Source organism: Oncorhynchus mykiss, chromosome 17 (assembly GCF_013265735.2).
Source record: "Oncorhynchus mykiss isolate Arlee chromosome 17, USDA_OmykA_1.1, whole genome shotgun sequence".
Taxonomy (NCBI): Eukaryota; Metazoa; Chordata; class Actinopteri; order Salmoniformes; family Salmonidae; genus Oncorhynchus; species Oncorhynchus mykiss.
Window position 1 is genome coordinate 52874228 of NC_048581.1, and position 25382 is coordinate 52899609.

Consider the following 25382-nt stretch of genomic DNA (forward strand, 5'->3'; position numbering starts at 1 on the left):
GCCTATGCCCCAGTGATGTACTGGGCCGTACACACTACCCTCTGTATTGCCTTGTGGTCAGAGGCCGAGCAGTTGCCGTACCAGGCAGTGATGCTCTCGATGTTGCAGCTGTAGAACCTTTTGAGGATCTCAGGACCAATGCCAAATCTTTTTGGTTTCCTGAGGGGGAAGAGGCTTTGTCGTGCCTTCTTCGTGACTTTCTTGGTGTGTTTGGACCATGAAAGTTTGTTGTTGATGTGGACACCAAGGAACTTGAAGCTCTCAACATGCTCAACTACAGCCCCGTCGATGAGAATGGGGTCGTGTCGGTCCTCCTTTTCCTGTAGTCCACAATCATTTCCTTAGTCTTGTTTACGTTGAGGAATATGTCCAAATCAAAGAGAATGTTTTGGTAAAGATGAAATGTGAAGTTAGTTGTCTAAAATTGGATATGAGTAAAATCTAGACCTTGCCCTTAACTTGGTACGCTCAGAGAATTGCCCTAAAGGCGGCTACGCCCACTTCTGACCCGAGGGTATAAAACCTGTGAGTGAAGAATTAACAGATCAGACTAAGTGACCCAAGCTGCAGCCGAGGTCTAAAAAGTCAACGGACCCAAAACGCAACACAAGTTTGAAGACAAAGAAATCGTTTTCTACCCAAGCTATGGATGAATAGCTGTGTCTAAGCGGGTGAATTCAAGTCGAACCACCTAGCCTCCATCTCCCATCGAATCGTGGTATCTACACTGTTTCATTCCTACGCTGTGAGCTCTGAGCTACAGAGCTGTCTGTCCTCAGAAGAGCCCTTCCAGAGCAAGGGCGAGGGAACAGACTCCTAAGCCAAAAGGACACTGACATTGTGAGGGCAACCAGAGGTGTTGCGCCGGAGAAGTGCGTCATTGAGCAGCCTGGAAAATCCACGGAGACCTTCCCCACGTAATTACGTCATTATATTCTGACCCCTAAGAGCGGCAGTTTGGGGCAAGACTAGGGTTAGAATAAGCATACATGTAGCTGACAAATTCACCCAAATGTATATTTCTCTCGTGTACTTTCTCTTTTTCTCTCTCTTTTAAATCCCCATTTTGGGTAACACGCGCCATAGTGTGTTGGCCCGTTATACTAAGTTCTAATCAATAGCCTAGAATGTGTTTTTGTGTATGTGTATATTTTATCATAACTTTAGCTTTCTAGTAAATAAATACTCAACTAAGATTGGTGTGGTACGAACTCATTGGTGAGACCCGGGTCCGTGCAGATTCCCGGATTATGCGACATTCAGAACGAGACTGTAGAGGTAACTGTTGAATTAGCTGCTGTTGTAAAATCAGTATTCTGATATTCTTTGAGTTAATTTGGGAAATAGAGACTCAATGAAACCAATTTTCCCATGGTGCCCCAGGTTAAAGAGTTAATAATTGCTTTATTCAGTTTATCACGCAATTAGAAACCTTTAATCATTCGATGAGCAACAGTCGTCACATTAACTAATACAACGTCACGACAAATCCATGGCTTCATGTTGGGGTGTGTACGTACAGTCACTGTGGGGACGACATCCTCGATGCACTTATTGATAAAACCAGTGACTGATGTGGTGTACTCCTCAATGCCATCGGAAGAATCACTGAACATGTTCCAGTCTGATAGCAAAACAGTCCTGTAGTTTAGCATCTGCTTCACCTGACCACTTGTTTATAGACCGAGTCACTGGTGCTTCCTGCTTTAGTTTTTGCTTGTAAGCAGGAAATCAGGAGGATTGAGTTGTGGTCGGATTTACCAAATGGAGGGCGAGGGAGAACTTTGTACACTGTGTGTGGAGTACAGGTGATCTATATTTTTCCCCTCTGGTTGCACATTTAACATGTTGCTGGAAATTTGGTAGAACTGATTCAAGTTTCCCTACATTAAAGTCTCCGGCCACTAGGAGCGCCACCTCTGGGTGAGTGGTTTCCTGTTCGCTTATTTCCTTATACAGCTGACTCAGTGCGGTCTAGGTGCCAGCATTTGTCTGTGGTGGTAAATAAACAGCCACGAAAAGTATAGCTCTCTAGGCTCTCTAGGCAAGTACTCTCTAGGCAAGTAGTGTGGCCTGTAATTTATCCCAGTATACTCTACTCCAGGCGAGCAAAATCTAGAGAATTCCTTAGATTTCGTGCACCAGCTGTTGTTTACGAATATGCACAGACCGCCCTCCCTCGTCTTACCGGAGTGTGCTGTTCTATCTTACCGGTGCAGCGTACAGTATATCCTGCTAGCTGAATATCCATGTCGTCATTCAGCCACGATTCCGTGAAACATAGGATATTACAATTTTTGATGTCCCATTGGTAGGATATTCGTGATCGTACCTCGTCTAGTTTATTGTCCAATGATTGCACGTTGGCGAGTAGTATTGACGGTACCGGCAGCTTTCCATCTCGTCTTCTCCGGGTCCTGACCAGGCATCCGGCTCTTTGTCCTCTGTACCTGCGTCGCTTCCTCTTGCAAATAACGGGGATGTTGGGTGTTTGGAGAATGTCCTGTGCGTCTGGCTCGTTGAAGAAAAAATCTTTGTCTAATCCGAGGTGAGGGATCGCTGTCCTGATTTTTAGAAGCTTTTTTTTGTGGTAAGATACGGTTGCAGAAACATTATGTACAAAATAAATTACAAATAACGCAAAACACCCCACATAATAGCACAATTGGTTTGGCGTCCGTAAAACTGCTGCCATTTCTTCCGCCGCCATTTCACTGTAAGGTCTACTACACCTGTTGTATTCGGCTCATGTTACAAATAACATTGTATTTCATTTTGATCTCTGTCGTGCCCAGAATACAGCCAGTGTTCTATAGGCTTCACTATAGTTAGAGAGGTAATCAATGAATCTGAAAGTCATACAAGAGACTGTAAAAGTTACACACAGAGAACAACCACCACTACCAATATCAGAGAATGGTGATGGAGGATGGATGGGGTATTAGGTGTCTCTCTATGTGAATGCTGGTCATAATTGCCATGCATTCATTCAATTTCAATTGTAAGGGCTGTACATTTTTGATTTAACCTTCATTTAACTAGGCAAGTCAGTTAAGAACAAATTCTTATTGACAATGACGGCCTACCCTGGCCAAACACTAACCCGGACGACGATGGGCCAATTGTGCGCCGCCCTATGGGACTCCCAATCACGTCCGGTTGTGATACAGCCTGGAATCGAACTAGGGACTGTAGTGACTCCTCTAGCGCTGAGATGCAGTGCCTTACACCGCTGCATCACTCAGGAGCACAAAGGGACATAAAGGATAATAAAAACAGTGGAGTCTATCAGAAACAAACTCAGAAATCAATCCACCATTTCTTTCTATGTTTTCTAATGATGTACAAAGCCTGCCTGTCCATCTGCCAGATAATGACCACAGAATACGATAGCTATTGAATTGAGATGATGTGCTTCTCCAGCAGTGGTTTCTGTCAGCGGTGCTCCACAGGTAGAGTAGCTCTCTGTGAAATGTCTGCAGTCTGCTTGGATAGGAACCAGATATGAATACAGAGCCCCATCTCTCCCTGTACTTTTAAAGAGAGAGCAGGCAAAGTATATCTGCCAGACATCAGACCGACTGTGGGACCAACATCAATCAGTATATTAGTAGGTCAGCTGCTCTATAAAGTAAGATTGGTTTGGACCAGGAGAGAAAGTCAGTCTGGCAGGTAGTTCTCAGGAACGCATTAAATCTAAAACACAGACACGCACACACACAGTTTGGGAGTAAATGAGAAAGAATAGCATTCTCCCCGTTCAGTCTGAATAATTCAGGAGTAGGGGGTAGGGAGGCCTGGAAGGAGAGTCCTGATAATAGCAAGTGCGTTTCCATCCAATGGCCATCAACATTACTCCCCAATATTTGAAACGTTATACACTGTATGCTGCTCTCTCTGCCATTATGTCTGTAGTTATATTACTCCAGTATATCACTGTAGAGCACGGAGAATAAATCTAACACTGCATCAGTATTCCACCATTATTGTGGTGTGGTACTGCAGTCAGGCACTTATTTCTTTTTTTGTCATCTTGCATGGATGGCTACCTTCCATTGGTTCATATTCCATTGCAGCCTGAGTAAGAGTGGTTGCAATCATGTCTTCAATCCGCCCAGCTAGCTAGCGTCCAGACAACGGACACACAGACACACACGGGATGACCCTAACTTTTGTACTTCTGTACATTGGATCCACAGTGATGAAGAAACGGCTGTGTGTGATGTATGGTATTATTTGGTTTGGTGTGTGGTCGTAAATGTTATGGTGAACAGACATCTCACATCACCCCAACAGTCATAACAACTCACGTGTGTCTATTGTACAAGACATCCGGTGATGATGAGTATAAAATATTAATGTATTAGAAACATAGTGTAGACTAGGACTAAAAGGGTGACTCATCATCGTCTGAGTCGTTATATAAAGTAAATTCCTCTTCAACCTATATGGTCATAATAGAGTCTACTCGATACAATGGACCTGCTGAATAAAATACACAAAAAGCTATTCGCTGTTTACCGTCGGTAATACTGTATGATCCGTTTTAGCGGTTAGCCTCTTACAGTTGCAGTGTAAATGTTTCACGTTCACATGTTTTAACAACTACATGCTCTGCTGGTTGCACTCTTGCTCCAGGTGAAGACATGCCACGGTTGGCGCTTTGAGATTCTTTGTACTGAAAAGCGCTACGTAAATGAAATGTACTATTATCTGTAGCTGCAGCAGCAGTCTGACCCCGTCAATCTGTACTTGTTTACCTGCCAGTCATTGACGTCACGTTGCTCTCCCTCTCTGTCTGTTGTAATAGATTTTCAGATTCTCTATTTGTATTTATTGCACCTAGGTTTGATTATGTTATGTAATCCACATTTATATGAGCCAAATGTATGCGCTCGCCCTTTTATGACACTAATAACGGTTAAGTCAACCAAAATATTTGTCTTATTTACCTACGTTATTGCGCTGAGCACATCCTAATAAATATCATATCTTTTGGGGATCTGAGCCTCCTTTTGAAGTGGTATTCATGTTTTCAACAGTGTGCGGTTATCGATCCTTTCCAACATCTTTCTCTGTGACCACAGGTGTTCCTGAAAAGCGACCGCGTTGCCAAGATGGTGCAGAGCGGGGGCTTCTCAGCCAATGACTGCAGGGAGGTGTTCAAGAGGCACATCGAGAAGCGTGTCCGCAGCCTGCCTGAGATCGACGGCCTGAGTAAGGAGACGGTGCTCAGCTCCTGGATGGCCAAGTTCGACACCATCTACCGCGGGGACGAGGACCCACGCAAGGCTCAGCAACGCATGACGGCTAGTGCAGCCTCTGAGCTCATCCTCAGCAAGGACCAGCTCTACGAGATGTTCCAGAACATTCTGGGTATCAAGAAGTTTGAGCACCAGCTGCTCTACAACGCCTGCCAGGTAAGAGCAGGCGTTAGTAGAGGGAGGGTTGTGTTTGTACGCATCACTGTGAAGTATGGTTGCGTCCGAAATGGCACCCTATTCCCTGCACTGCTTTTGGACAGGGCCCATCGGCTGCTATTTCTGACACATCTATGTGTGTGTACATCACTGCTGAAAAATGACTGTTAGATCTTTCCCAGTGGGCAAAACTGACTGGTTGCAATGACGTCATCGTGATGGTGCAGACATTTTTGCCTGCTGGGTGAGGTGTTGTCCTCATGAGCAAAGCCTCACCTAGTAAAAAGAACAAACAAAAAACAACGCAAGGCCAAGAACAGTGCAGCACTTGCTACTGTTGTATAGGCTATACCTGCAGCTGTACAGATTTTGCTACTGTAGCTGTCTGTTTTTTTTTTACCTTGACTAGAGGGCCTGTTTGCATTCAAAAACAAGCTCTTCCTATTCTTTATTTTGGCTGAAACAGCCTTTTTCTTTTTAAACATTTTTATTTCACCTTTATTTAACCAGGTAGGCCAGTTGAGAACACGTTCTCATTTACAACTGCGACCTGGCCAAGATAAAGTAAAGCAGTTCATCAGGTGAATTAATATAAAATAACATGCACCTGGCACTTATGTTCAAGAGGGAGATAGCACAAAGCCAAAGCAGGGGTATATTCATTACGTCTTGCAATGGTAAAGGTTTACATTTTAAGAACCGAACGGAAGCAAACGGAACTGTGAGGGACCTACCTGAATTCTTCCAGTAGAAGCTCATGTTTTCGTAGCAAAACATTTTCCATTTTGAGTGAACAGTTTCTGTTGCAAAACATTTTGCAACAGACTAAACGTTTTGCAACAGAATCAGTGTAATGAATACACCCCTGGTAAATCACAGGCCTATCTGTCTTATAGCCTAGCGCTTCAATCTCCACCCTATTAAGAGTGACATGTTGAGATTGCTAGAGGATAATGGTGGACACCAGGGTGCCCGTGTCAGAAAATAACTCTCCCTCCCCGAAGCACTACTTCACTTTTACAACAGACTATGGGAATGCTGAGACTAAGAGAGCAGATAGCAGCACTAATATATTCTTCTTCCAGGAGCTTAATTAAAGTCTGATCACAGGAAGCATTCAGAGCCAGAGTTAAGATACATTTACATTTCCTCATAATTTAATACATTAGCAACCACACAAGTGAAGAATCTCTTTCTCTCCCATTTCGATTTAATGCACGTTGTCCTCGGAAACCAATGAATTGTTGAAACAACTTCATTTCTGTCTGAGCGAAGAAGTTCTTACTCTTTTCTTTGTCATTAATGTTGTATAAAATTTGAAAGGTTGCAAACCCAATGGCGTATCCTCAGGTGCAATTAAACAAACGGTGCCTACTTTTAATATTTAAACACAAACTGACGTGTTTTTCCTTCAACTGAAGTTTTATGGCAGATTGTGAATGCAGACTGGCTTACAATGTGAAGTTAAAGATTGATCGTAAATCCCGATCCATGCTCCATCTCTCTCTGTCTCGTTCTCTCTCTCTCTCTGAACCTTCATTTGTTGGAGGTTTGTCTCGCGCTGAGATAAAGCACATCCCCTCTGAATCTTCCCATAGCCTTTCCACAAATTCACTGTGCTTTAGATTCTTCCCTGCTCATCCTTTGAAGATGGCTAACCTAGTTTTCCTGTGCTGCCTGGTGGCAAAGCGGAGCAGAGTAGAGCCGCTAGTGGAGGGTCAGGTCATGAATGAGGACATTGTGCGGTGGTGGTGTGGTGTGCAATCCCTCTAAACATGCTCTAAGCCCTGCAGAGCTGCAGACAAAGAAAACGCAGCTAAATTTTCAATGTCATCGCTTTCTGTATGTTCTTTTGGCCCTTTAGATTTTTGGGGGGCCATGGAAATGGTAGGCTGTGCTGCAGTGTTAGTAGGTAAACACAACTTGTTATTTTATTTAGGTCAGGGCCGCTTGCTTGTAGCAAAGAGCTAACCTGTTCAGATTGATTTACGATTTGTCTGGAACAAACACACATGCCTGAAATATACTTACACACACACACACACACACGGACACACACACACGGACACACACACGGACACATACAGATTGATACACATACACACACATGCACAGATGACTGTTGCACACATTAACACACCAGCGCAGAGCAATCAGAGTCAGGGCCATTAAAGCGTATTAAATCTCTATTCCATTGACCATTTTGTCATAGCAGTCAATACATCACTGCTCACAAGCAGTAGAATGGCTGACGCCTTTTTACCACAGTGTTCAATATGACAGGAGCAAAAATTCAACCTCTCATGCCTGATTTTCTGTAGCTGCATAGAGAACAACAAGGTCTCACCAGATTTAATAGCCTGCGGTTCGGTTGTTTGTCTAATATCTGTTGAGCAGTAAATAAATGTATTTGGAGGATCTTTGATGATTTTCATTCTTTATGATGGATGCTTTTCTGTTAAAGGGGAAATCCAGGATTGAAATAAAAACAACAAAGGCTGTATGTCATTAATTTAATAGTCCAAAAATAATGTGCCAATCACGGATTGCCCCGTTTAAAGACCTCATTTTATTGGCTGCTCTTCTCCCTTGAACATTTTCTTTCAACCATTTTGATGATGCTGATGGAAAGTATTCTGACTGACTGTGCCTGACATGGAAAATGATATTATGACAGTGACAGTAAGCCAGACTTTCTTCAGCTGCATCCCAAATGGCACCCTATTCCCTATACAGTATTAGTGCACTAATTTTGATCGGGGCTGATATGGCTCTCTCGGGTCAAAAGTTTCAAGATTCAAAGTGTTTTGGTCACATGCACAGGATACAGCAGGTGTAAAACAGTACAATGTCATGTTACTTACAAGCTCGTTCCCTACAATGCAGTATACAGTATCAATGTGGGAGTAGGGTTGGGCGGTATCCCGTCGTATTTTGAAATACCCTCGGCATGATTTTCCAATACCGTCAGTACTGTTAAAATTTTGTGAATGTGGATATTTGTATTTTTTAAATAAATACTTTCAGTCAACTTATGCACAAGGTAATAGACAAAGCAGATCGCATTCATCATTTTGCCTGTTAGATCATTTTTCATTATGAAGTTAACCGGTACTAGTTTCCCAAAACAGCAAACCATTTCTGACATGCAAAACATTTGGGGGACTTTATCAACAGTGGACTAATGAAAAAAATGGAAAATATTGTTTTTGAGTAGAACCGGAGTAGAACACTTGAAAAAGAAAATGCAATAATGTAATAACCTAATAACCAATGTTTCGACAGACAAGCTCTCCTTTTCTTTTTAAAGTGGCTAATGTTCATTTGCAAGATCAAGGTTATTGGTAACAGCAGCAGAGAAAATCCCCTTCTGGAGTAAGATCCCGGCTGACTAACATTTGTTTTGAAATACTTGCATAACTTTGAGCTGCGTTATCTTTTTTAATTTTTTTTTAGAATTTTACCCCTTTTTCTCCCCAATTTCGTGGTATCCAATTGTTGTAGTAGCTACTATCTTGTCTCATCGCTACAACTCCCGTACGGGCTCGGGAGAGACGAAGGTTGAAAGTCATGCGTCCTCCGATACACAACCCAACCAAGCCGCACTGCTTCTTAACACAGCACGCATCCAACCCGGAAGCCAGCCGCACCATTGCGCCGGAGGAAACACCGTGCACCTGGCCACCTTGGTTAGCGCACACTGCGCCCAGCCCGCCACAGGAGTCGCTGGTGCGCGATGAGACAAGGACACCCCTACCGACCAAGCCCTCCCTAACCCGGGCGACGCTAGGCCAATTGTGCGTCGCCCCATGGACCTCCCGGTCGCGGCCGGTTACGACAGAGCCTGGGCGCGAACCCAGGGGACTCTGATGGCACAGCTGGCGCTGCAGTACAGCGCCCTTAACCACTGCGCCACCCGGGAGGCCCGCGTTATCTTTTTTTTACAACCAAATCTCTATTTTTGATGTACATGGAATGTTATAGAATGGTCAAGACACCTTTTTCTTTTCACATGTTTTTGAGAAACTTAACCCAAACACCAAATCACTTCCTCATTCTCATTGTGTGGTATGGGTGCATGAATAAAGGCTCCAAAAACACCCAAAATACGTCCTTCTAGAAACGAGAAAAGTTCTCAGTATAGTGATGCAGGTCTTAAGTTGCTTTGAACATGGAATTGCGTCATTCTGAATATTATACACAACGTTATATTCCATTTTGTTGCGACTTGAGCGATACTTCTCCGTCCAATCTACAGGTACCTGAACACTTGAACTGGACTGACCACCTGCTTTGATTCTTCGCACCTTAGCACACATGCACTCACATATGCACACACCCATATACACACTCACATATACATTCATGCTACACACACATCACAACTGCTGCTACCAGACTCTTATTATACAGTGCATTCGGAAAGTATTCAGACCCTTTCCCTTTTGCACATTTTGTTACGTTACAGCCTTATTATAAAATGTATAAAATTTACATTTTTCCTCAATCTACACACAATACCCCATAATGACAAAGCAAAAACAGGTTTTTAGAAATGTGTGCAAATGTATTAAAAATAACAAACTGAAAAAACGTATTTACATAAGTATTCAGACCCTTTGCTATGAGACTCAAAATTGAGCTGAGGTGTATCCTGTTTCCATTGATCATCCTTGAGATGTTTCTATAACTTGATTGGAGTCCACCTGAGGTAAATTCAATTGATTGGACATGATTTGGAAAGGCTTATACATGTCTATATAATGTCCCACAGTTGACCGTGCATGTCAGAGCAAACACCAAGCCATGAGGATGAAGGAAGGCACAGATCTGGGGAAGGGTACCAAAACATTTCTGCAGAATTGGAGGTCCCCAAGAAGACAGTGGCCTCCATCATTCTTAAATAGAAGCAGTTTGGAACCATCAAGACTCTCAGGGAGGTGACCAAGAACCCGATGGCCACTCTGAAAACAAATAATAATAATAATAATAATAATAATTTTATAATAAGGCTGTAATGTAAAAAAAATGTGGAAAAATTCAAGGGACTGTGTACTTTCCAAATAAACTGTATGTCTTATGTGGCTGGTGATGACGCTATGGACATAGTACTCGGTGTGCTCTCCCTGTAGCGGCAGGATCGGACGGCGGCTTTAGGGAAAACGAAAGGAGTCAGTGTGTCTTTTTTCCTAAAAATAATGTGCTGCTTCAAGTGTGAAGTAAATTTCAAGCTTTTGCTCACCTGATATAGAATAATTAATGGTAAGCTGCAGACCCTTTTAACTGTATGGGGCCATAAACAAACAAGAAACTGCTCACCCAGAGGCAGCATTTCTGGTGGGCGAAGACTTTAACAAGAGGAGACTTAAAACCGTCTAACCTCACTTCTACCAGCACGTCTCCTGTGCCACTAGGGGCTCTAAAACTCTAGACTACTTTTATTCTACCTACAGAAATGCATACAAGACCCTCCCTCGTCCTCCCTTCAGCAAATCTGACCATGAATCCATTCTCCTGCTGCCTGTTTACAAACAAAAGAGGAAGTACCAGTGATGCGCTCAATACGGAAGTGGACGGACGAAGCAGACGCGAGGCTACATGAATCCCAAAACATATCCTAGTACAGACTAGGATATGTTTCAGGGTTCATCCGATAACATTGAGGAGTTTAACACAACAGTCCCAGGCTTTATCAATTAGTGCATAGACAACCTCCCCAAAGTGACTATAAGAACGTATCCCGAACAAAAACCAAGGATTACAGGCAACATCGGCGCTGGGCTAAAGGCTAGAGCTACCGCGACGCAGAACTCCCAAACGAGCTAAATGCCTTTTCTGCTCGCTTCAAGGAATATAACACTGTGCCTTGTGTGAAAGCCCCTGCTTTTCCAGATTACTGTGTGATCTCACTCTCTGTGGCCGATGTGAACAAAATGTTTAAAACAGGTTAACAATCCCAAGACCCCCGGGCCAGACGGAACACCAGGGCACATTTTCAAAGCATGTGCAGACTAGCTGGCAGGTGTCTTCGCAGACATTTTCAATCTCTCCTTGTCCCAGTCCTTAATCCCAACATGTTACAGGCTGACCACCATTATCCCTGTTTTCAATAGCTCCAAGGTAACTTTGGAATGACAATTGCACTTGACCTCAAAACGCGGTGGTGCAGACAGCCCAGTACATCACTGAGGTCGAGATCCCTGCCATCCAAGACCTCTATACCAGGCTGTGTCAGAGGGAGGCCTGAAAAATTGCCAAAGACTCCAGCCACCCAAGCCACAGACCTTTCACTCTGCTACCATCCAGCAAATGTTACTGGAGCATCAGCTTTCGGACCAACAGGCTTCCAGACACTTTCTACCCCCAAGCTGGTTGATCAGCTGCATCAGGTTAGGGTTGGAGCGAAAACCTACAGGAGGGTAGCTGTCCAGGAACAGGGTTGGACAACCACTTGATCTGACTAAATGGCTCTCTCAGAGGCGTGTGACAGTCCTTGGTGTGTGTGTGCATTAGTTTAGCCACTACAAGCAACGATCAAGCTACTCTATCAAACGCATCCATCCAGATCAAACACAAATCATTTAGCCTTTCTGATGGTGATGGAGTGAATGGCATATTTTCTCCCTAGAAAGGTGGCCTCGCGGGGGCGTGAGACATTGAAGAGGCGTTCTGAATGAGTTTGTGCCAGTAGATGACTCAAACACCACCTGGAGTTTATTTAATGAAAGCACAATCAGACGTAATTGGCAGAAATTGTCGGGCTTCAGCAAACGCAGTCAGAGACAGAGAATGTAAATGTGCTTTTGCCTGTATTGTGCTCACGCATAGCAATGAGATGAGATGGCCTTGCAGATCTCTTTCACATGTTAACTAACATTTACCATTTAAGGTACTTGAATGATCGTTTGCCTTGCTGAAGAGGTTGCCACAGGAGGTGATAATCACACGTCATCACAAATGTGATGATAATCACACCTCAGAGTTCAGTCTCTCAGCTCCTCTCAAAAGGCTGCTTGGGTGCTGCTGAACGGTTACGGACACTATGGATGGAGGTGCAAACATTAATATTATTCACATAATCACATCTCATATGGATCAGATAGCACACAGGCTTTGTCCCGAAATGGCACCCTATCCCCTATATAGTGCACTACTTTTGAACAGTATTGTTTTTGTAACAAACAATAGTATACACTCAGCAACTAATGTATTTGTACTTACAAAGTACATAAAGATAGCCTAACTCAAACACATTTGACAGAAATGTATTTTTTTGAAGATTCTGGGTCTCAAATTGAGAGTGGGAGGAATAGCATTAGTATTATTTGTCTATTTTAGACTCTACTGTTACATAAGAGAATTTGCCATTGAATGGTTTTTGTTTTGTTCTCCCGTCGATGCGTAGGGTTCATGTCAACAATAGCCTGGGTTTCCAATTGAGATTTGAGTGGGGAAAATCATATCCATGAGACATGATTTATTTATTAGCCCCAACAGCACAGTTGTATAACAGAATTTTGGATGTTATCTATAGCATGATCATAATGCTGAAATGTTGCTCTCCCAATCAATTTACAGTACAGTGCCCACTCACTAGTTCATACCTGCTATTGTCAGGAGGAGGGACCTTAACAGCCATTGGGGTTCACATTGACAATAGTTTACATTATGTGCAGCTCTCATCAGCCACTGTTGCTGTGTGAATCACATGAAGGATAGGCTGGCAGTCTTTACAGTCTCTGTTCTCTCGGAGGCGTAGGAGGTACCTTCAACAGCGCTGGAGTTTGTGTGGGTGAGAGAGACGGCAGGTAGCCTAGTCGTTAAGACCGTTGGGTTCAAATCCCTGAGTCGACTAGGTGAAAAATCGGTTAATGTGCCCTTGAGAAAAGCACTTAACCCTAATTGCTCCTGTAAGTCGCTCTGGGTATGAGTGTCTACTAAAATAATTATAATGTAGAATTCCTGGGCTAGCTACAGTCACTTGTGCGTGCTAGCTAAAGGAAGAGAATTTAATTTCAACAGGAGCAAGGCTATTGTAAAATTTCACATTTCTTGTGAAAGGAGTTCGGTTCAACATGGACAGTTTTATTCATAATCAGATAAGCAGATAAGGAAACACATATACAATAGTTGAGAGTAGAGGACGTTTATGCTGCACTTAATGCCTCTAATATAAATAGGTAAGCACTTGAAACTTCGAACCTCAGTACTGCATCTAGAGATTTGGTCTCAGGTTAGTGCTATGACACCAATTAACAGGGTAAAAAAAAAATGGTTCCGTTAGTGGCGTGTGAAGCTCAGACAGTGATACAATGATGCAGTGTAACAACGTCGCTGACTGGTTGAAAAAACCTTCCTTTTTCTCACGCTCTCCTCGCTCAGCTGCTCTGCTGTGTGATCATGAATATTTACCCGCACGGATGAACTCTAAAATTATTCTCCCAATCTCAAGTGGCAGCTTATTCAATTACCTGGATCGCGCACACGGCGCGATGTCAAAGCGGAGGTAAGGGAAAGCAGACAACATCAAACTGAACCTCTCTAACTCTAAAGCGGCTAATCACAAACCCACAGCCAACAGACAGAACACATACACACACAGGCACATGAATGCACACACACACACACCAAATTAGCCAGTGTTACCTAGTGTTAATTTTCCAGTGTAACATTTCTAGTGTTGATTCAGGAATTAACTCAGTGGCATAAAAGCACCCCAGTGTGGGTGTTAATAACCAGTGTTGATCCAAAACCATTACCATCATTATTATATTCCCAGCATATTCTATTACATGTACATTTTTTAAATGTTTGTTTTAATATCTATTTTTGCAAGTACATTGCAGTTGTGGCCCGCCAATTATGGCGTTAGGGATGGCGCCCCACTTGTGATTGGTAAAAAATATACAGTACCAGTCAAAAGTTTGGACACACCTACTCATTCAAGAGTTGACATCAAAACTATGAAATAACACATATGGAATCATGTAGTAACCAAAAAAGTTGTATTTTTATATTTTCGATTATTTGATGTAGCCACCCTTTGCCTTGATGACAGCTTTGCACACTCTTGACAATGTAGAAAAGAGTAAAAAGAAAAGAAAAACCCTGGAATGAGTAGGTGTCCAAACTTTTGACTGGTACTGTATATATTTTTGTAATGTTTTAAATGCTCATAAAAATGTGGTAAATGTGTAACATTTCCTGTTTCAAATATATATTGTTGAAAACAAGCTATTCAGTTATTTAATACAACACGCACCCATTAAAGCCTACTTATAAATTATTACACAATCATATGCTTCCATCTGCAGCCTATGGCTGCCTGAATAAATCATTAACTTACTTATTATTCATTAAATGGTCAAATAGGAAATAGGAAATCATAATATTATTCATTAATTAATGATAGCACACTATATTTGGATGATCATGTTAAAAAATGAATGTTTGTTTATATGTAAAGTACAGGTGTCATGTTGTGTCTTGTCTCTGTCCTTTCCTTTCACCCTGTCTCCCTCTGCTGGTCGTCTTAGGTTACCTTTTCTCCCCCGCTTCCCCCCAGCTGTTCCTTGTCTCCTCCTAACTACCCATTCACCCCGTTTCCCACCTGTTCCCTTTTTCCCTCTGATTAGGTCCCTATATCTCTCTCTGTTTTTGTTCCTGTCCTTGTCGGATTCTTGTTTGTTGTGTTTCATGCCTGAGCCAGACTATCGTCATGTTTGCTGTAACCTTGTCCTGTCCTGTCGGAATCTGCCGGTCTATCTGAGCCTACCTATGTTTAGTTATTAAAGAAGCTCTGTTTAAGTTAGTTCGCTTTTGGGTCCTCATTCACTCACCGTAACAGAAGAATCCGACCAAGAATGGACCCAGCGACTTCGGATCCTCTCCACTCAGCCGTCGAGATCCAGGGAGCGATGCTAGGCAGACACGAGCAGGAATTGTCTGCTGCTCGACATGCCGTTGAGACCCTGGCCACCCAAGTCTCCAACCTCACAGAACAGGTTCACCATCTCCGCCTCGATCCACCGGCCACTTCCAGGGCTTTCGAATCTCCGGAGCCCAGAATCAATAACCCGCCGTGTTACTCTGGGGAGCCCACTGAATGCCGCTCGTTCCTCACCCAGTGTGATATTGTGTTTTCTCTCCAGCCCAACACTTACTCCAGGAGCACTGCTCGTGTCGCCTACGTCATATCTCTCCTTATTGGACGGGCTCGTGAGTGGGGCACGGCAATCTGGGAGGCAAGGGCTGAGTGTACTAACCAGTATCAGGACTTTAAGGAGGAGATGATATGGGTTTTTGATCGATCTGTTTTTGGGGAGGAGGCTTCCAGGGCCCTGTCTTCCCTATGTCAAGGCAATCGATCCATAACAGACTACTCTATTGAGTTTCGCACTCTTGCTGTCTCCAGTGGCTGGAACGAGCCGGCCTTGCTCGCTCGTCTTCTGGAGGGTCTCCGCGCAGAGGTAAAGGATGAGATTCTCTCCCGGGAGGTTCCTTCCAGCGTGGATTCCTTGATTGAACTCGCTATTCGCATTGAGCGACGGGTTGATCTTCGTCACCGAGCTCGTGGAAAGGAGCTCGCGCTCTCCGTCGCCCCCCTCTCCGCATCACTACCATCTTCCTCTGCCGGCTCGGGTGCTGAGCCCATGCAGCTGGGAGGTATCCGCATCTCGACTAAGGAGAGGGAACGGAGAATCACCAACCGCCTCTGTCTCTATTGCGGTTCCGCTGGTCATTTTGTCACTTCATGCCCAGTAAAAGGCCAGAGCTCGTCAGTAAGCGGAGGGCTACTGGTGAGCGCTACTACTCCTGTCTCTCCTTCAAGATCCTGCACTACCTTGTCGGTCCATCTACGCTGGACCGGTTCGTCAGCTTCCTGCAGTGCCTTAATAGACTCTGGGGCGGAGGGCTGTTTTATGGACGAGACCTGGGCTCGGGAACATGACATTCCTCTCAGACAGTTAAAGGAGCCCACGGCCTTGTTCGCCCTGGATGGTAGTCCTCTCCCCAGGATTCAGCGTGAGACGCTACCTTTAACCCTCACTGTTTCTGGTAATCATAGCGAAACCATTTCTTTTTTGATTTTTCGTTCACCTTTTACACCTGTTGTTTTGGGCCATCCCTGGCTAGTTTGTCATTATCCTTCCATTAATTGGTCTAGTAATTCTATCCTCTCCTGGAACGTCTCTTGTCATGTGAAATGTTTAATGTCTGCTATCCCTCCTGTTTCCTCTGTCTCTTCTTCACAGGAGGAGCCTGGTGATTTGACAGGGGTGCCGGAGGAATATCACGATCTGCGCACGGTGTTCAGTCGGTCCAGGGCCACCTCTCTTCCTCCACACCGGTCGTATGATTGTAGTATTGATCTCCTTCCGGGAACCACTCCCCCCCGGGGTAGACTATACTCTCTGTCGGCTCCCGAACGTAAGGCTCTCGAGGATTATTTGTCTGTAGCTCTTGACGCCGGTACCATAGTCCCCTCCTCCTCTCCCGCCGGAGCGGGGTTTTTTTTTGTCAAGAAGAAGGACGGGTCTCTGCGCCCCTGCATAGATTATCGAGGGCTGAATGACATAACAGTTAAGAATCGTTATCCGCTTCCTCTTATGTCCTCAGCCTTCGAGATCCTGCAGGGAGCCAGGTTTTTCACTAAGTTGGACCTTCGTAACGCTTACCATCTCGTGCGCATCAGGGAGGGGGACGAGTGGAAGACGGCGTTTAACACTCCGTTAGGGCACTTTGAATACCGGGTTCTTCCTTTCGGCCTCGCTAACGCTCCAGCTGTCTTTCAGGCATTAGTCAATGATGTCCTGAGAGACATGCTGAACATCTTTGTTTTCGTTTACCTTGACGATATCCTGATTTTTTCACCGTCACTCCAGATTCATCTTCAGCACGTTCGACGTGTCCTCCAGCGCCTTTTAGAGAATTGTCTTTTTGTGAAGGCTGAGAAGTGCACTTTTCATGCCTCCTCCGTCACATTTCTCGGTTCTGTTATTTCCGCTGAAGGCATTAAGATGGATCCCGCTAAGGTCCAAGCTGTCATTGATTGGCCCGTCCCTAAGTCACGCGTCGAGCTGCAGCGCTTTCTCGGCTTCGCGAACTTCTATCGTCGTTTCATCCGTAATTTCGGTCAGGTGGCAGCTCCTCTCACAGCCCTTACTTCTGTCAAGACGTGCTTTAAGTGGTCCGTTTCCGCCCAGGGAGCTTTTGATCTCCTCAAGAATCGTTTTACATCCGCTCCTATCCTTGTTACACCTGACGTCTCTAGACAGTTCGTTGTCGAGGTTGACGCGTCAGAGGTGGGCGTGGGAGCCATTCTTTCTCAGCGCTCCCTCTCTGACGACAAGGTCCACCCATGCGCGTATTTTTCTCATCGCCTGTCCCCGTCGGAACGTAACTATGATGTGGGAAACCGCGAACTGCTCGCCATCCGGTTAGCCCTAGGCGAATGGCGACAGTGGTTGGAGAGGGGCGACCGTTCCTTTTGTCGTTTGGACTGACCATAGGAACCTTGAGTACATCCGTTCTGCCAAACGACTTAATGCGCGTCAGGCGCGTTGGGCGCTGTTTTTCGCTCGTTTCGAGTTCGTGATTTCTTATCGTCCGGGCTCTAAGAACACCAAGCCTGATGCTTTGTCTCGTCTCTTCAGTTCTTCAGTAGCCTCCACTGACCCCGAGGGGATTCTCCCTGAGGGGCGTGTTGTCGGGTTGACTGTCTGGGGAATTGAGAGGCAGGTAAAACAAGCGCTCACTCACACTCCGTCGCCGCGCGCTTGTCCTAGGAACCTTCTTTTCGTTCCCGTTCCTACTCGTCTGGCCGTTCTTCAGTGGGCTCACTCTGCCAAGTTAGCCGGCCACCCTGGCGTTCGGGGTACGCTTGCTTCCATTCGCCAGCGTTTTTGGTGGCCCACCCGGGAGCATGACACGCGTCGTTTCGTGGCTGCTTGTTCGGTCTGCGCGCAGACTAAGTCCGGTAACTCTCCTCCTGCCGGCCGTCTCAGGCCGCTTCCTATTCCCTCTCGACCGTGGTCTCACATCGCCTTAGATTTTGTCACCGGACTGCCTTCGTCAGCGGGGAAGACTGTTATTCTTACGGTTGTCGATAGGTTCTCTAAGGCGGCTCATTTCATTCCCCTTGCTAAGCTTCCTTCTGCTAAAGAGACGGCACAAATCATCATCGAGAATGTTTTCAGAATTCATGGCCTTCCGTCAGACGTCGTTTCGGACAGAGGTCCGCAATTCACGTCTCAATTTTGGAGGGAGTTTTGCCGTTTGATTGGGGCTTCCGTCAGTCTCTCTTCCGGCTTTCACCCCCAGTCTAACGGTCAAGCAGAACGGGCCAATCAGACTATTGGTCGCATCTTACGCAGTCTTTCTTTTCGTAACCCTGCGTCTTGGTCAGAACAGCTCCCCTGGGCAGAATACGCCCACAACTCGCTTCCTTCGTCTGCGACCGGGCTATCTCCTTTTCAGAGTAGCCTCGGGTACCAGCCTCCGCTGTTCTCATCTCAGTTCGCCGAGTCCAGCGTCCCCTCCGCTCAGGCTTTTGTCCAACGTTGCGAGCGCACCTGGAAGAGGGTCAGGTCTGCACTTTGCCGTTATAGGACGCAGACTGTGAGGGCTGCTAATAAGCGTAGAACTAAGAGTCCTAGATATTGTCGCGGTCAGAGAGTTTGGCTCTCCACTCAGAACCTTCCCCTTAAGACGGCTTCTCGCAAGTTGACCCCGCGGTTCATTGGTCCGTTCCGTATTTCTCGGGTCATTAATCCTGTCGCAGTTCGACTTCTTCTTCCGCGATACCTTCGTCGCGTCCACCCGGTCTTCCATGTCTCCTGCATCAAGCCCGTCCTTCGCGCCCCCGCTCGTCTTCCCCCCCCCCCCCCCCCCCATCCTTGTCGAGGGCGCACCCATCTACAGGGTCCGTAGAATTTTGGACATGCGTCCTCGGGGCCGTGGTCACCAGTACCTCGTAGATTGGGAGGGGTACGGTCCTGAGGAGAGGAGTTGGGTTCCCTCTCGGGACGTGCTGGACCGTGCGCTGATCGAGGATTTCCTCCGTTGCCGCCAGGTTTCCTCCTCGAGTGCGCCAGGAGGCGCTCGGTGAGTGGGGGGGTACTGTCATGTTGTGTCTTGTCTCTGTCCTTTCCTTTCACCCTGTCTCCCTCTGCTGGTCGTCTTAGGTTACCTTTTCTCCCCCGCTTCCCCCCAGCTGTTCCTTGTCTCCTCCTAACTACCCATTCACCCCGTTTCCCACATGTTCCCTTTTTCCCTCTGATTAGGTCCCTATATCTCTCTCTGTTTTTGTTCCTGTCCTTGTCGGATTCTTGTTTGTTGTGTTTCATGCCTGAGCCAGACTATCGTCATGTTTGCTGTAACCTTGTCCTGTCCTGTCGGAATCTGCCGGTCTATCTGAGCCTACCTATGTTTAGTTATTAAAGAAGCTCTGTTTAAGTTAGTTCGCTTTTGGGTCCTCATTCACTCACCGTAACAACAGGTGAAAAGTTTGGACACACCTACTCATTCAAGGGTTTTTCTTTATGTTTTTCTATTTGCTACATTGTAGAACAATACTGATGACATCAAAACTATGAAATATAACATATGGAATGATTAAGTAAGCAAAACAAAGTGTTCAGATTCTTCAAAGTTGCCACCCTTTGCCTTTATGACAGCTTTACACACTCTTGGCATTCTGTCAACCAGCTTCATGAGAAATGCTTTTCCAATAGTCTTGAAGGAGTTCCCACATATGCTGAGCACTGTTGGCTGCTTTTCCTTCACTCTGCAGTCCAACCCATCCCAAACCATCTCAATTGGGTTGAGGTAGGGTGATTATGGAGGCCAGGTCATGTGATTCAGCACTCCATCACATCCCTTACACAGCCCAGAGATGTATTTTGGGTCATTGTTCTACTTTACGCAAACCAGATGGGATGGCGTATCGCTGCAGAATGCTGTGGTAACCAGCATGGCTAAGTGTGCCTTGAATTCTAAATAAATCAGACAGTGTCACCAGCAAAGCACCATCACACCTCCTCCTCCATGCTTCACGTTGGGAACCACACATGCGGAGATCATCCGTTCACCTACTCTGCGTCTCACAAAGACAGGGCAATTGGAACCAGAATTCTCAAATCTGGATTCATCAGACCAAAAGACAGGGAGTTTGGAACCAAAAATCTCAAATTTGGACTCATCAGACCAAAGGACAGATTTCCACCAGTCTAATGTCCATTGCTCCTGTTTCTTGGCCCAAACAAGTCTCTTCTTTTTATTGGTGTCCTTTAGTAGTGAAGGTCTGATTCACACAGTCTCCTCTGAGACAGTTGATGTTGAGATGTGTCTGTTACTTGAACTCTGTGAAGCATTTATTTGGGCTGCAATTTCTGAGGCTTGTAACTCTAATTAATGTATCCTGCAGCAGTAACTCTGGGTCCTCATGAGATTCAGTGTTATCATAGCGCTTGATGGTTTTTGTGACTGCACTTCAAGAAAGAAAAAGTTCTTGAAATTTTCCCGGATTGACTGACCTTCAGTCATTTATCTTTGCTTATTTGAGTTGTTCTTGCCATAATATAGACTTTTACCAAATAGGATGTCTTCTGTTTACCAGCCCTACCTTGTCACTACACAACTGGCTCAAACAAAAAGGCTCAAAAGAAATTCTACAAATGAACTTTTAACAAGGCACACCTGTTAATTAAAATGGATTCCAGGTGACTACCCCATGAAGCTGGTTGAGAAAACACCAAGAATGTGCAAAGCAGTCATCAAGGCAAAGGGTGGCTACTTTGAAGAATCTCAAATATGAAAAAAAATCTGATTTATTTAACACTTCTTTGGTTACATGCTTCCATATGTGTTATTTTATAGTTGATGTCTTCACTATTATTCTACAATGTAGAAAATATTAAAAAGAAAGAAAAAAAACCTTGAATGATTAGGTGTGTCCAAACTTTTGACTGGTACTGTAGGTGTAGTAACCATATGTATTATCATATGTAGCCTATAACAACATTGGAAAAGATTTGTTTCATTTGTTTTTTTGTATTCAGTTAGCACAGTATGGTATTAATTAATTGAAAATCGCAATATCTGGCCCAAAATAGTGAAATTAGATATTTTGTCCAAATCATGCAGCTCTAGTGTGTGTGCGCATGTGCATTTGTGTGTATGCGTTCGTGTATGTCTTTTTGCGTGCCTGCATGTGACTGTGCATGTGTTTGTGTGGGTGCATGTGGTAAGGCACATGGGCTAAGCTTGACTGCACCAGCCTGGTATGGGATCGGCACAATGCAGATTGGAAGAAGAGTAGGTACACACTGCATACCAGTTAGCCACGAGGCAAGCACGGGCTAGATAGAGATGAGCACATTCTGTAGCCGCAGGCAGGCAGAGTGCTCCCTCATTAGCATGCTCTGCATACAACAGAGGCTCTGGCTTTCTCTCTCTCTCTCACACATTCACACACACAGAAGCACGAGGCATCACAGGCTCAGCTATAAATACACCAGCAGTCACCTCTTTTTCTCCCCCTCCTCCTCCAGTCACCACTGGTCTGTGTGTGCTGTCTGAGGATGTCACTTCTCCATCTCTGTCCTCCCACCTGGGAGTCATCTGTCATCAGCTGTGCTGTTAACTACACCCATCCTGTCACCCATTTCCTCACCCTTTCCCTTCACCATCACCCCTTCCCATCACCCCTGACCTGCTGTCAACTCTACTAACGTTCAGGCAACGTCACATCTGTGTTCGCTGCAGCGGAGCTGTCACTTCCACTATCATTGAAGGAGCGTTACATTTTAGCTTGGGGGAGCCTGTGTTTGTGTGTGTCTGTCCACCTGTGTTGTGCTGGTAACCACAGTGACCTACTTCAGTCCTACCACTGAAATACATACACCCTACAAAACTGCAAACATCAGAGTATCATGTATCCAGCAAATTAATTCACCCTTGGACTTTTTCATTGTCCTCGTATTCAGGGAATCTAAATGGGATGTCTTAGTTTCTGTAATATATATCTAGACTAGAGTGCAGTCCTTGTGTTGTCAGAATGTAGTTAGACGAGCACAGCTAACACAAGCTGCTCAGCTGCTGTTTCCAGGCAGGCGTGGCCCTCTTTCCCTCCCTCTCTGTGAGTGTGACAGTTCTGCTTGGATTGCACCATGCCGTCCAGTTAGAGGTCACTAGCTAGCCTCACACACATACACACACGTGCACGCAGGCACCTGCAGACACACACACACCAGTCCCTCAGTGCTTCACAGTTCAGCACAGCATGATCGGATGGACGGGCATCAGAGGATTTGCAGCAGCAGCCAGCATCAGGGGAAACATTTTATCCAACCACACACACACACTCCCTTAGTGTTAGCCTCGCCCTGCCTGGGTAAATCCTAGGTACATTTTTACCTGCAAAATGTATTTAAGCCTAATAGTGAGATGAACGTGGTGTCAAATGAAGCCCCTGTCTGCTGAGGTGTCATTGTCTGACAGCGCTGTGTGTGTGTGTGCGACCACACTGTGTGTGAGTGCGTGCGTGCGCGTGCCTGTTTGTGTGTGTGCGCTACTGAGCTGTGTGTGTGCTGCTCTGAAAGGCCAAAGCCCTGCCCATGTAGAGGCAGAGCAGATATTCTCTTCTGCTGCAGCTGGTGGCAAAGTTCTGATTATGTGCTCTATTAACCAGGAACTCTGTTAAATGCATCCCAAATGGCACCCTATTCCCTATATAGTGGTCTACTTCCCGATAGACCCTGGTCAAAAGTAGTGCACCAAAAAGGGAATAGGGTGCCATTTGGGACGTGACCTGTGAAACACAGCAGGCAGGGTGGGTGGCTGTGCCAGCTAGTTCGCTCAAGATTCACTTTGAAATTGGACGTCCATCCATGTCCCAAGGACATCAAGGTATTCCTTCAAAACCCGCCACTATGGACAACGTTGAGCACTATTACCATCAAGTATGCTTAGGTTTTGCTAAGGTGTTGTGGACAGGGATGGCGAATCAGTGTAAGCCACGGGCTCCGGCTCCGAGGGTTGAAGGGTTCTATAATAGTGGTAGAGACTCGTTTTTTAAAATTTTTATCCTATCCCAAACAGTAACCCTTAACCATTCCGAATGAATGCCTAAACCCTAACTGTGGAGTTGTTTTTATTTTAACACTATGCCAAACCTTAACCCATAACCTTTCGGATGAATGGCGGAGGAACTGCAGCAAAAGGAGGAACCCAGGCTGTCAAAAACACATCGAAATTGGACGTTTGGAGCAACTTCAAAAATGTGCATTTGGATAAACATGGGTAAACATCAGAATCTGAAATCAAATTGGTCAAACCGTGAGATCTTTTGGGCTGCACAGTGGCCCATGCACTCTAAACATATACAGTGCATTCGAAAACCTTCCCTTTTTCCACATTTTGTTGTGTTACAGCCTTATTCTAAAATGTATTAAATTCAGATTTTTTTTTATCAATCTACCCACAATACACCATAATGACCAATAGAAAACAGGTTTGTAGAAATGTTTGCAAATAAAACATATCTTATTTACATAAGTATTCAGACCCTTTGCTAAGAGACTTGAAATTGAGCTCAGGTGCGTCCTGTTCCCATTAATCATCCTTTAGCTGTTTCTACAACTTGATTTGAGTCCACCTGTGGTAAATTCAATTGATTGGACATGATTTGTATAAGGTCCCATAGTTGACAGTGCATGTCAGAGAAGAAAAACCAAGCCATGAGGTCGAAGGAATTATCCGTAGTTCTCTGAGACTGGATTGTGTAGCGGCACAGATCTTGGGTAGGGTAGTGTACAACAAAAAAATCTGTAGCATTGAAGGTTCCCAAAAACACAGTGGCCTCTTAAATGGAAGAAGTTTGGAACCACCAAAAATCTTCCTAGAGCTGACCGCCCAGTCAAACTGAGCATTCGGGGGAGAGGGGCCTATGTCAGTGTGATCAAGAAGCCGATAGTCACTCTGATAAAGCTCCAGAGCAAAGTACAGAGAGATCGTTGATGGAAACCTGCTCCAGAGCGCTCAGGACCTCAGACTGGGGCAAAGGTTCACCTTCCAACAGGACAATGACTCTAAGCATACAGCCAAGACAATGCAGGAGTGGCGTCTGATCAAGTCTCTGAATGTCCTTGAGTTGCCCAGCCAGAGCCCGGACTTGAACTGTGCAGTGACTCTTCCCATCCAACCTGACAGAGAAGAATGGGAGAAATGCCACAAATACAGGTGTTCCAAGCTTGTAGCGTCATACCCAAGAAGACTCTAGGCTGTAATTACTGCCGAAGGTGCTTCAACAAAGTACTGAGTAAAGGGTCTGAATACTCACTAAATGTGATATTTCAGTTTTTAAATTTTAATACATTTGAAAAATATTTTTTCCTTTGTCATTATGGGGTATTGTGTGTAGATTGATGAGGGAAAAAAGCAATGTAATCTATTTTAGAGTAAGACTGTAAAGTATTAAAATGTGGAAAATAATATTTTTCAGAATCCACTGTACGCTACTGTACACGCTGACGTTTAAGCATCTCATTCCAAAATCGTATATTTACATGGATAATGAGTACAGGGACTGTACAATACTGGGAAGAGGATGAAGAAGATGCATGAAAAATTATATTAAACATTCACAGTAAAGTTAATATATGAACTAAATGCAGAATCACAATTATTGTAGTTATTGCTTTTTTTAACGGATGTTAGGATTGTTGGTATTTTATAACAGATCTCATCCAGAGAGTGGCTACATTTTCCAAGTCCATTTTAATCTGAGGAGAGCACCGCTCTGTGCTCCTTCCTCAAGTATTTAAGTGAAACCCTTCAATGTGCTTAAAGCTGTCTCCCCATTTTCTCTCTCCCTCCCTGTCTCTCTTTACCCCTTCTCACTCTCTTACTCTCCCTTTGTATCGCCCCATCCCCCCCCCCCCCCCCCCCCTCTTTCTTTGT

General features: G+C 44.9%; 1 protein-coding gene across 9 annotated transcripts in view; it reads left to right on the forward strand.

Annotated features, from left to right (window-relative positions):
• LOC110494076 (calcium-dependent secretion activator 1) overlaps nucleotides 1-25382 on the forward strand; it is a 164695-nt gene that overhangs the window by 64070 nt on the left and 75243 nt on the right. For all 9 annotated transcript variants that reach the window (XM_036950119.1, XM_036950120.1, XM_021568782.2 and 6 more), the window contains exon 3: nucleotides 5088-5420. In XM_036950119.1, coding sequence (XP_036806014.1) covers nucleotides 5088-5420 — 333 coding nt within the window. The remainder of the gene's footprint in view (nucleotides 1-5087; nucleotides 5421-25382) is intronic.